Source organism: Scardinius erythrophthalmus (genome assembly GCF_964197995.2).
Source record: "Scardinius erythrophthalmus genome assembly, chromosome: 10".
Lineage (NCBI taxonomy): Eukaryota > Metazoa > Chordata > Actinopteri > Cypriniformes > Leuciscidae > Scardinius > Scardinius erythrophthalmus.
In genome coordinates, this window is record NC_138230.1 from 3,955,901 (window position 1) to 3,968,400 (window position 12,500).

The 12,500-nt window shown below is 38.0% G+C and overlaps 2 protein-coding genes across 3 annotated transcripts in view; both read right to left on the bottom strand.

The window, feature by feature from the left end:
- LOC308697127 (uncharacterized protein) overlaps window positions 1-12,500 on the bottom strand; it is a 377,069-nt gene that overhangs the window by 132,500 nt on the left and 232,069 nt on the right. The gene's annotated exons all lie outside the window — the stretch shown is intronic.
- The window catches only part of msto1 (misato mitochondrial distribution and morphology regulator 1), a 12,283-nt gene continuing 1,509 nt past the window's right edge, over window positions 1,727-12,500 (bottom strand). For both annotated transcript variants that reach the window (XM_081376268.1, XM_081376267.1), the window contains 12 exons: window positions 12,341-12,410; window positions 12,185-12,260; window positions 11,986-12,049; window positions 10,536-10,689; window positions 9,012-9,126; window positions 8,043-8,177; window positions 7,795-7,947; window positions 6,487-6,618; window positions 5,535-5,719; window positions 4,512-4,616; window positions 4,313-4,425; window positions 1,727-2,385 (listed from right to left, as the gene is read on the bottom strand). In XM_081376268.1, the coding sequence (XP_081232394.1) occupies window positions 2,132-2,385; window positions 4,313-4,425; window positions 4,512-4,616; window positions 5,535-5,719; window positions 6,487-6,618; window positions 7,795-7,947; window positions 8,043-8,177; window positions 9,012-9,126; window positions 10,536-10,689; window positions 11,986-12,049; window positions 12,185-12,260; window positions 12,341-12,410 (1,556 nt within the window). In that variant the 3' untranslated portion in view covers window positions 1,727-2,131. The remainder of the gene's footprint in view (window positions 2,386-4,312; window positions 4,426-4,511; window positions 4,617-5,534; window positions 5,720-6,486; window positions 6,619-7,794; window positions 7,948-8,042; window positions 8,178-9,011; window positions 9,127-10,535; window positions 10,690-11,985; window positions 12,050-12,184; window positions 12,261-12,340; window positions 12,411-12,500) is intronic.

Sequence of the window (12,500 nt, forward strand, 5' to 3'; positions counted from 1 at the left end):
TTTCTTGTCATGAGACAAAATTGATGTAATCAACTGAATGCAGTTCAACTTGCTTATCGCTTAAAAGACACCTACCATTATAAATATACAATCTGGAACGATCACTGAATGAATGGATGACCGAATATTACTTCACCGATCTCACGAATCAGAATAACTCTTAATCATTTCACAGATTACTCAGTTAATTCTGCTGTTCTACAAAGGTCTTTTTCCCAGGTGGGGGTGCACCATTCCTGGAGATACTGCAATACCAGGTCGAGGCGTGGAGTAAAGTCCCTATTCCATCTCCCTGATCCACAAATCTATTTAATATATGGTCAACTCTCTGTAACCCCCTCCATCCCTCCTTGTCGCCTCTTCCCTATAACACTCTTTGAAGACTTTGACCTCGGCCGTCATTTTTCCCAGCAATCGTGAGAATAATCTCTCTAATTTATACTTTTATTCACAGCACTGATCAGCGCACGTACATAAGAGCTTATCAATTAAATATGATCCGGTAAACACGAAAGCTCAAATGTGCTTACAAGACACGCTAGAACCAATGAAGTTTAGGTCTCATAATTTTTGCACTTTTAAACAATCATATATTAATTGAATTTGAATCAATAAAGAGATTAGTGATATTCATTTTAATATTAGTGATAGTAAAATGAATGGCATATCACTGCCTCTGTGGCGACCCCTAGAGGAAGCAGTCGAGAGAGAGGGTTAATATGAATGTTAGAATAACACTTTACAATTAAGCTACATTCATTAGGTAAACAGACCTAACAGTATTATATAACTTAATCAGTCATTTATATTTGAATATACTAATACATGTTTTATCATGTTAGCATTACTTTATGCAATGCATTAAACTAATATGAACCCAAACACAAACCAAACAGTAACCAAACCAAGATGAATAAATGCTATAAATGTTGATAATTCTTTGTTGATGCATGACAGCCAATGGTTTACATGTCATTTCATTATTCTATTATTCTATTATTATTCTATATTAATCTATTTGTATAGATATTAACCTATTTTAATTGTATCATTTCAGGTTTTTTTTTCTTTTCAAAATCAAAATTTAACCTACTGTAAGTTCCCTGACTGTAGTTTTTTCACATTCGGTACTGCAGAGTTTCAAGCAGTGTTTTTTAATAAAATTGATTGAATAAATTTTGAGGCTGGTTATTTGTCACCTGTGTCCTGTGGTATCGATATAGTATAGATACAGAGGTATTAGGTTCTGGTATCGTACCGAAGCCAAAATTGTTGTATCGATCCATCCCTAGTTCACATATTCTAATGTTTGAGATGTAAAATTGACAGGCTTGTGCTGCAGATCTACGGACGTTTTGCCCCCAGGTCTCCGCGACAGTCACGTGACTGAAAACTATGATGGGACGACAAACACTGGAAGATCGTATGGAAATAACTCAACATTTCTACATTTAACACTTCTTAAATTAATACAAATATTATGTTTACGACTTTGGTATAGGGAAATGCTAATATGTTAAGGACGAAACCTTACGATAGTGGAATTAATCAGAGTTTATAACTGGTTATAAGTATTCCTGTATTTAGAAGTTTAAAGGTTTAATATGAAAATACTTTGTTTGACATAAAGCCTGTACGAAATCAAATGAAAAACAATATAAACGAGTCTCACTTAATTTTAAAAGTGTATATGTCCTTCATAATCAGATCACACAGCAAAAACATTACAGTCAACCAAAATAAAGTGGTTTTATTAAACAAGTTTTTGATGAAGGCGCATATCCATTCTGAATAATAACCGTTAACTTTCTAGAAGGGTATAATAACAGGCATATTTCATAATTAAGCAATAATTTATATGAAGTATAATAACCGTTAACTTTCTAGAAGGGTATAACAGGCATATTTCATAATTAAGCAATAATTTATATGAAGTAAAAATATTTAATTGGGACTTGTACACAGTTGAGCTCTAGAAAAGCAGGTTCGATGAGGTTTACATATTAATCTCACAGTTCTTCTGTCTGTCTTCTAAATGTTCGTGCTGATGTGAAGGGTGATTGAGCTCATATCCCATGATTCCCGGAGGGAACGCAGCGGAGCGACTGATGATCAGGGCTGAGGAAGAGCCTCAGTCGTCCTCGTCTTCCTCGTCGGATGAAGAACGGGAGCGGTCCTGGCGGTAGCAGAGCGCGAGGGTGCGGAGCTGCTCCAGGGACTCGGTGAGCTCGCTGAACTCGGGCCCGTGCGAGAGAAAGCTCGGGGTCACGCGCCGCAGGTCCAGCACAGAACAAGCTTTCTGCAGCTCAGACAGCTGGAGACCCACGGCAGGACCCGACTGAAGACTCGTCAGCACCGGGAGACTGGAGACCCGCTGAGGGGGAGCTGGGAGAGACACGGGAGAGACAAGAACTGGAATTAATCAGGGACGGAGAGAGAGAGAGAGAGAGAGAGAGAGAGAGAGAGAGAGAGAGAGAGAGAGAGAGAGAGAGAGAGAGAGAGAGAGAGAGAGAGAGAGAGAGAGAGAGAGAGAGACAGAGAGGGAGGGACGGAGAGAGAGAGAGAGAGAGAGAGAGCAGAGAGAGAGAGAGAGAGAGAGAGAGAGAGAGAGAGAGAGAGAGAGAGACAGAGAGAGAGACAGAGAGAGAGAGAGAGAGAGAGAGAGAGAGAGAGAGAGAGAGAGACCTTAAAGGGACAGTGACGGAAACTAGAGATGCACCGATTACAATTTTCTGGGCCGATTCCGATTTCCGATTTTTCATTAAGTTTGACCTGCTGATTCCGATTTCATTTTTTCTAACCACTTTACAGCACACACAAATATTTATTTTATATCTTTCTGTAATAGAACATTTTACAATTTGCATATAGATATTGTTTTGAACAGATAAACGCTATAAAATAGAACTATAAAAATTACTCCAGGTGTGGGTAATTCACACACATCTAAAGTGCAGTGTTATGGAAGAACCATTTCCTTTTCACATTCAATATCCAATCATTTTTTTATATATGTATGTAGCAAACTAAACGTCTGTATGAAAACAGGGAATGGAAATAAAATAATATATAAATAAAAAATAAAATAAATATAGCCTTGCAGTATAAAGATATTTCTCAAAGCACACACACACAGGCCAATTGCAATCACTTGTACAAACTGAATAATAAAAAGTTTAAATGGGTACATTTTCTATAAATATTAGTCTTCGTTTTCTTTTCTGACATAGCCTACTCCAGTTCTTGTTAAAACACGCAAATTCTGTGCATTTTGGGCACTTTTTTTGTGAAACCCTATTTAGGCTATTTTGTCCATCAAAAGCGTGCTTTCCCTTTAATTGAGCGTGAGCAGTGCAGCAAATAGACTCGGCGCCGAAACACGCGCTTCACTGCTTGCGACGCTCCTGCTTGACGATCACGCGCTGCTCCTGCTCCCGTTGTGAACATGCACGCCGAAAAAAATACGCGCTTGCGGTCTGAACGGACGTAATTCACAAGGTTTTTTACATGTGTGTTCCGTGTGCAAGTGTGATGCTGATGTTGCACGATGTTAATCATGCGGCGCACGAGTGCATTTGACCGGCATAAAATCTGCATTTGTCAGACTGACCGGCCGATCACGTGAAAATCGGCCAATTCAGGTCACCAGCCGATCAATCGGTGCATCTCTAGCGGAAACTCAAAACACTGTAAACTATTCATTTCTCTAACATCCATAATGCATCCAAAGTCTCACAGTTCTGTTTCATATCTCATGTATTGTCTTTTTTATTAAAGGAGATCTATTATATTTTTTTCCATCTTCATCTCTCTTCAGTGTGTAATGTTGATGTTTGATGATGAAGAAGCTCCAGCTCTTCTCTATATCAGTGTCAATGTTTCTGAACTCCTGAAACGCCTCCATTGTAGTCTTGAGTTTCTTCCGGGAACGAACACGTCACAATATTGCTCATTATAATAATTCATACGCAGAATAAAGGGGCGGGGCCTGGTTGAGTTAGTTAGTAGTGTGTTAAACTGGCGGTTATGGAAAGGGGCGGGACATTTCCCAAACACACTCGAAGCGCTCGGCCAATCACAACACACCGCTTCAGCCGACCAATCAGAGCACAGTGTGCTTTCCAGAAGGAGGGGCTTCATAGAGACAGGAAGTGAACAGAGCGTTACTGACAGACTGGGAAGAGAGGAGCCGCAACAGTGGAGAATATGAGGAGAATAATCAACATTCAAGCAGGAAAACCTGTTCTAGTAGAGACCAAACAAAACAACAAGCGGTTTCCACATGAGCTGATGGCTATAGAGCGGCACTCACTGTCAGCAGGATCAGACCGGTTCTGGAGGAAACCCTGCGGACCCAGAGCCGGACTGAAGATCTGTGGGAACGGAGGGGTGAGTTTACTGGGACTGGACAGCAGCTGCACCGCCCTGCAGACACACACACACACACACATCAGACTCAGACCAAAGTCAGCCGCTCAGAGCCGTACAGTTAGTGTGTGTCGGTCACTCACAGAGGGGATGATGGGTAACGTGACCTGACGTACGCCGCCAGCACGTCTTCTCCAGAGCGCTCGTAGTGCAGAGGACTGGGCGGCTCCACGCCAGCGAGGACAGGACTGAGGACAACAACACTTACAGCATCACATGTTTTACATTTGAACTAATCACATACATACATAGACAAAAAAGAAAAATGAATTCTCAGTATTTTACACTGATATTCAACACCACCTCTTTCCTAGTCTTCTATCGGCACCTAATATTCAAAGAGTTATTGAAGTATTATTGGTAACACTTTACAATAAGGTCTCATCTGTAAACATTAGTTAACATGAACTAACAATGTGCAATATTTGTATTCATCTCTGTTAAAGTTAGCTAGTAAAAATCGAATTGTCAAAAGTTTGTTCGCAGTGTATTAACCAATGGCAACTTTGGATTTTAAAAAACGTATTAGTAAATGTAGAAATTTGCATTAAGATTAATAAATGCTGTGGAATTATTGTTCATTCATTGATCATATTAACTAATGAAACTTTATTGTATAGCTTTGCCATATTATTTATATACCAAAATAGTTTTTATTGATATTTTGAATTAGCTTTTATCTTTATATTTTCAGTTTTCGTTTAAAATTTTACTTTATTTTTTAGTCATAATATATGCTTTTGTGATTTTTTATTAGTTTTAGATTTTTTTTATATTGCTATTTATATTAATTTATTTTCAGTTCAGTTTTAGTTTTTATTTATTTCCAATTAATACTTAACTTATTTTACTTGGTTTCCAAGACAACATTTGTAATTTTAGTCTAGTTTTTCATCAAATACTTTAATTTTATTTCAGCCTTATTTCAATTAATTATTAAATTATTAAATATTAATCATTTCATTTGGTGGGTACAGCATTTTAAAATGAATTAAATTGCATTTTTAATTACAATTCAATTCCTAAATTTTAAAGATTAGGTTAGGTAATCTTTTTAAGTTAAAGTAAAATTTGAAAGATTAGGTTAAAATAGTCAGTCCTCTCACCTGACTAAACTCTGCCCGTCTAAACCTTTCAGAGTCACCGATTGGCCGAAACAGCGTCCGTCGCCGAGCTCAGGACACGCTGAAAGGGGTTTCCACGGTAACACATCTGAAAAAGCATCCAGAGCCTCAGGAAGGCAGCTGCCGTGCATCATGGGAAACGGCACAGAGCCATACGCTGAAACCACCTGGAAAACACAGTCGCATGAAGTCAGGAACGATATTCTGTGACGGCATTTCACACAAAATCAGGCCCAAGCAAAGTTTGTGGAGCTGGAAACGGCTCGTCAAAGGGAGCTAGCGCTGCACGATTCTGGACAGACAACTACACAAAATAACATGTCATTTACAAGAGGTGCTGACAAAATGTTAATTGCTGCAGTTTATTTAAAATGTTTAATGAATCTGTTGTAAAAAAATGGGTTTGAATGAATGATTCAATGATTCACTCATAAATACTTCAATGTGTCATTGCTGAAAGAATCAGCATTTTTAAATGAATCTCTTGAGTGAATGATTCAATGACTCGCTCATTAAGACTTCACTTGCTTCATTATTACTGGATGAATCTGCGTTTTTGCAAAATTTAATGATTCAATGACAAATGCATGTTTAAACAGTCACCTGTCGCCACCTACTGGTGTAACGACGTAATTGATACATCATTTGAAGCGGCAAGTTACTTTCAAAAGGTGATTTGTTCAATTTTGATCGTTACCGTAGACATCAGTGTTTATACCTGAAATACAAACTTTTATCCCGGTACTTCTGTGATCATTTGAATTATCGAAGACAGAAATAATGAACCTGTGTGTTTGAAAAGACTGTTTGTGAAACTGTTTCATACCTAAACATGACAACGGCTCTCTGTGGTGTATGCAGCATCGCTAATGGTGTGTTTACACTAACAGGAGAATCTGTTTCGGCTGAAATAATGAAGCTGAATCACACACACCTTCCTCCCCGAGGCGGTGAGAGCGTCAGAGAGCTGCCACATCGGGGAACTGCCCTCGCCCAATCTATACGACACCGTCATGCAGTCCAGAGCCAGAGCCAGCACTGAGCTGGAGTGAAACCACAGCGTCGGCTGTGGGGGGGGGGATCGATCAGCAGATACGAGAGAGAGAGAGAGAAGAGAGAGAGAGAGAGAGAGAGCAGCAGATACTGTATTAATAAACATAAAAACATCAGATACTGAATAAATGAAAAGATCAGCGTTATTTTAGCATCACTGATCAGTGCTAATATTTGGAATTGATTTTATTGTAACATTTTCCACTTTCATTTAAATTGTAGCTAATGTTTAGTAACGTGTTTTTATAAATGTTTGTACGAAGTGGTCTAGTTTTTAGTAGGGATGCATTGAAATTTCGGCTACTGAAATGTTGTGGCTGAAACAGCTATTTTCGGTTTCGGGCCCAAATGGTTTTGGAGAGCCTTTAATCCGGACAATTGTGGTGTTGAATAAAGATAATTTTAGTTTTTTTTATTTAAAAATTGTCATTTATTTAAGTAGGGATGAGATATGAACTTTTGGGCCGATCACTTACATTGATGTGCTACTGTCAAATTGTGTTTTTTGTATCTTGTGTGTGTGTTTTTCATATTTTATTCTTTATTTTATTTTATTTTTTTTTTTTTTTTGTGGAGGTGGGGGAGTGTTATTTGTATGGACTGCAGATGTAAATTAGCCTGCGGCTAACTCTGGTACAATGCATCAAATGGTTACATTTATGTTAGAAATTGTACATGGTCCTTAATAAAAAAAAAAAAAAAAAAAAATACTGATAATTCTTTAGGTTTGAAAGCCGATAACCGATATATCGGCCGATAAATCTAAATCCAAATTTGTATACATATTTTTTAAAGCCTGATTACAAAAACAAAAGTCTCTCCATTAAAAGCCACGTCCAAAAGCACACAGTTATAAAGTTCTCATGATAATATATGTGGCCGATATGACACGTGTTGCTCTGAACTGTATTTTCCTTTTTGAAGTGATTTCATTCATATTTCCAGCAATCATCATGTTGAACAGTGGCATCTGAAGAGTCTCAGCTGGAGGCAATAATGCACTATTTATCGGCTTTAATATATCGGCCAAATTTTCTTATCGGCCCGATAACGATAACATAAAAAACTTAGCATATATCGGCCGATACCGATATAGTGGCCGATATAACGTGCATCCCTAATTTTAAGCAAATGTTTTTCTGGATTTGGTTAACTGTAACTGTGAAAGGAGTGAGTGAAAGCGTCTTACGTCACAGTTGAGCAGCGGGAACGCTGTGGGCGGAGGTGGACGTCTGCCCAGGCCCCCCCTCAGGGTCAAAGGGCAGAAGAAAGAGCTGTGATTGGCCATTTGGAGCGTCCCTAACGCACAGTTCAACATGTGGTACAAGTCCAGCACAGAGCTCTGTCAGGCGGAGACAACACAAGTTCACACACTTTAACTCATGGACCATGTGATGCAGATGAAGCGACGTTAAGCTAAAGATGAATGACGCTCACCGTGTCTGGGTGATTGACAGGTGCCACGCCCCAGGTGAGGATGCCTCGACCTCCGTAAGAGTCCTGCAACAACTCTGTGACCTTCGACCCCAAGCCTGAAAAGCCGTCAGCAAGGTCACACAACACCTGGAAACCCTGAGCAGGAGGAAAGCAGAGAGGGACGCTTATATTCACATTTATACTCTTGACGGATGGTTTCACACTTACATAAAATATTATAATGCATAATATATGTGTTTTATGTACATAAAACTTCCGTTCCCCTGAGAAACTTTTTACATTCTCAGCGCCGTCAAAATAAAATAAAAAGTCCTGTTTCCGACACAAACAGAAAAACTTTGGCCGATGCTGATATTAAAAAACAGCCAAACATCTCATATTCATAAATCTGAACACCGCACTCAGGTCACACTGACCCCTGTGGTGAAAATCCAGCTTTTAATGTTGTTTATGTGTCTATGTGGTGTTTTTAATCTGCTTTAAGACAAAGCATGTGTAAGTTCATAAGTCGACAGCATTGCTGAGTATTTCCTCCTTAAAACTGCAGTGAACCAAAGACAGTCTCAAACACACGCTTTGAAATCGCTGGTGTTTCTGACGTCACAAACTACCTTGTAACCAATCAGATCAACGTGTGATCGTCAACCAGTGGATCTCTGAGCTGAGTGAGTGAGTGGAGGCAGGGCTCATTTGCATATTCATAGAACCACACATACTAAATGAGGCAAGGGTGTCGAGTTACAGTCAAGATATTATAAGGCATGAAGACATTTTTATCAAGGAAATTTTATCATTTTGGTGATTAAAGATGAGTTTAAAGGGATACAATTATTGACTACAGGGAGACTTTAAATTTAAACGTGTTTCCTTTGATTTTGAGCTGACAGATTTCCTGAGGTCCCCCTAATGTTGTTTAGTAGAGGCTGATGTGTGTGTGTGTGTGAGTTTGTGTGTGTGTGTGTGTGTTACCTGCAGATAGTCACACTCCTCCACAAAGAAGTGCAGTCGATCCTCCAGATCCTCCAGCACTGGACCCTGTAAGAGCGCCTCCCCCTGGCCGAACGCTTCCAGACGCTCAGATTCACTGAACACACACACACACACACACACACACACACACACACACACAAACACACAAACACACACACACACACACACACACACACACACACAAACACACACACACACACACACACACACACACACACACACACACACACACACACACACACACACACACACAGGAAGATCACTCAGAGTAGTTTCACCATCCAAAAATATTCAACCAAAAAGTTTTATCATTGACCGTAACTAATTAATTTAGTGCTTCTTTGCTAACACATTTTAATTATGTCAGTGTCTATTTATAGCGTGCCTTCTAGAACTGCGCGAGTATTCGATAAAAGATTGCGATCTCGATTCAAACACCCATGTGATCATATAACTAAATGACAGCGATTCGGCTCTGTCTGTTAAACCTTTGTCTGATCACACTGATTCAGATCTGAGCCGGTCATGTCATGTTTAGATATGAAACAGTTTCACAAACACACAGTTTCATTATTTCTGTGTTTCAATCATTCAGATGATCACAGAATAAAAAAAGTTTATAGTTCAGATATACACACTGATGTCTACAGTAGTGACCGAAATAGAGTAAATCGCCTTTTGCAAGTAACGTGACGCTGATTAAAATAAAGAATGTGTCGATTACGTCGTTACACCAGTAGGTGACGATAAGTGACTGTTAAAAACTGCATTTGTCATTGAATCATTCACTCAAGAGATTCATTCAAAAACGCTGATTCATCCAGTAATGAAACAAGTCTTTATGAGTGAGTCATTGAGTCATTCATTACAGCAAATAAAAAATAACAAAACAATTAGGCAATTACATATTTTAAAATAGACTAATACTGATGTGTTATAGCGTGGGATATATCAACGTGTACTATTATGTTACTGTTAATGTTATTTAGTTTAGTCGTGTTTTAAGAATCATGGGAGAATCGTGATCTATATTTTAAACAACAAATTAAATCGTGATTCTTAATTTTTCCAGGATTGTGCAGTTCTAGCGCCTTCCATTCAACAAGCGCGATAAACTTTGTGTTTTGTTACTTTTGATATGAAACAAAGTCTCAGCTTTCAAATTCTGAATATTTGATAATGAAATTCAGCGCCTCAGTTCAAGCGACTCGTGAACCGATCATCTCTTCCTCTCCACTACGAGTTACAGCAGCAAACACACATCACTGAACATCGGACAGTGTTGAAGGATACAGGACACCTTCCTGAAATCAAGCACGTCTCATGTAAAAAAATCTTGGTTCTTGAACTTCTGAATGCAAACCGTTTTTCAGTATCAGTCACTGAATTGACCGTTCGCAAAGACCCGCCCCCTTTAGTTACTGTTGCTATGTCCCACAAGCCACGCCTTGTCGGACAAAAATGGCGGATTATGATTGGTCAGATCGCCTGTCAATCACTCACCCGTCATGGTTGTACTGGGTAATGACGGAGATGGTGCGCGGGTGAAGATGGATCCGCAGGAAGTCTGACCACACCCTCACGCTTCCCTCCAGCCTATAGGACTTCTGTATCCGCTCCAGACTGCTGTTCACCGTCGCCATGGCAACGCTCGATCCTTAAGGAAAACACACATTATTCCCACAATTAGAGCTGGGCAATACAGAGTAAACACGTACTGTAAAACATATGCAGAAAACAATAGTAATATTATGACATTTTTCATCCCTTCGAGAAGCTGTTTTGCTTTTGTAATGAGATATAAGTGAAGCGGGATATTAAACGAGAACAGAAAATGAATGATGAGACTTATTTTTTGGATCGATGTAAAGAAATAAGAGGGGTTGATGATGTCAGATGAAAGGGTTATTATATTTTAATGAAAAATATTATGATGCTTTTCTATAAAATAACTTAAATTTTCATTCCTGTAGAGAAACATCAAGCTGGTTATTTTAGTAGCATTACTCTTCTATTGTAGCTTATGTTCATATTTTGAATTAGATTTTATTATATTTTGTGTTTTCACTATTATTTTTTGTTTTAGTAATTTTGTTGTTTGTTATTTTTATTAGTTTTAAAAATATTTTTAAGTATGTCTAATAAGTTTGTATTCATTTTATTACTTTTATTTATTTCAGTACTTCAAGTCTGAATTAGATTTTATTTATATATTTTCTGTTTACTGTAATTCCAATTAATGTTAATAGAAATTTTGCTTTTCTTTAATTATTAGTTATTTTATTTTCTTTTAAATGTAGTTTTTATTAATTTTATGAGTTTTTAATTAAGTACTTCAAGTTAATTAAATTAAATTTGTATATTTTTTTAACTATAAATTTAGTTAAAGTCTTAATAATTTGGTTGAGTTTGACATTTTTATTAGTTTTATTTTTTAAATATGTCTCATTAGTTTTTATTAATTGTATTAGTTTAAGCTATTTTAGTACTTCAAGTCTGAATTTTATTTTATTTTTACATTTCCTGTTCTCACTATAATTCTAGTTGATGCTTTTGTAATTTTGTTGTGTGTTTTTGTCATTTGTATAATTTTTTGTCAATATAGTTTTTATTTATTGTATCTATTAGTTTCAGTTTTAGTTATTTTAGTACATCAAATTAAACTAAACTAAAATGAGAAATGTTGTCTTAGCAAAAACGTTATTTTGTACAAGTTTTATTTATTTATTCATTTTTTAAATAAGCATTTATTTTGTTTCAAGTAACAAAAAATATTTTTTAATGGTTTTAGCTAATGATAATAATGTTGCATCATGGGTATGGTTCCCAGGGAATGCATGAACTGATAATACACACACCTTCAGTGCAGTGCAAGTCACTGGATAATGCATGAATGTAAATGTTCATAATAAGAGCCGGAACACTAATCAAGCGTTGAACGGTTGATACACACCTGAGCAGCGATCCACCGCAGAGGGAGGACACGCGAACCCTGGATCTGCTGGTGAACCTCCCGTCTAAACACACACACACACACACACACACACACACACACACACACACACACACACACACACACACACACAGAAGAGTCACTCTCAGATATTACATGCTTTCAAAAACCCTGCTGAGTTACACACACTCACACTCACATCTATATTGTCGAGATCCTGCAGGAAAGGGTTTTTGGCAGGAGGACTCTCTTTGTGGGTCATAATCTCTCCTTTCCTAAGAGAAACACATCCAGCTTTTAATCAGACTCCACACACACACACACAGAGAAACCGTGAAGACTGTGTGTGTTTTACCATGTGAAGGTGGTGTTTTCATTCTCCGTGTCGTACAGACTGCCCTGCTTCCTCAGCGTCTGAAGACTTCCTGAAGACATCAACACAACACACACATCAACAACACAAATCACATAATCCAACCATCATTACTGGTGTCTGCGTTTCCATCCAGGGTTTA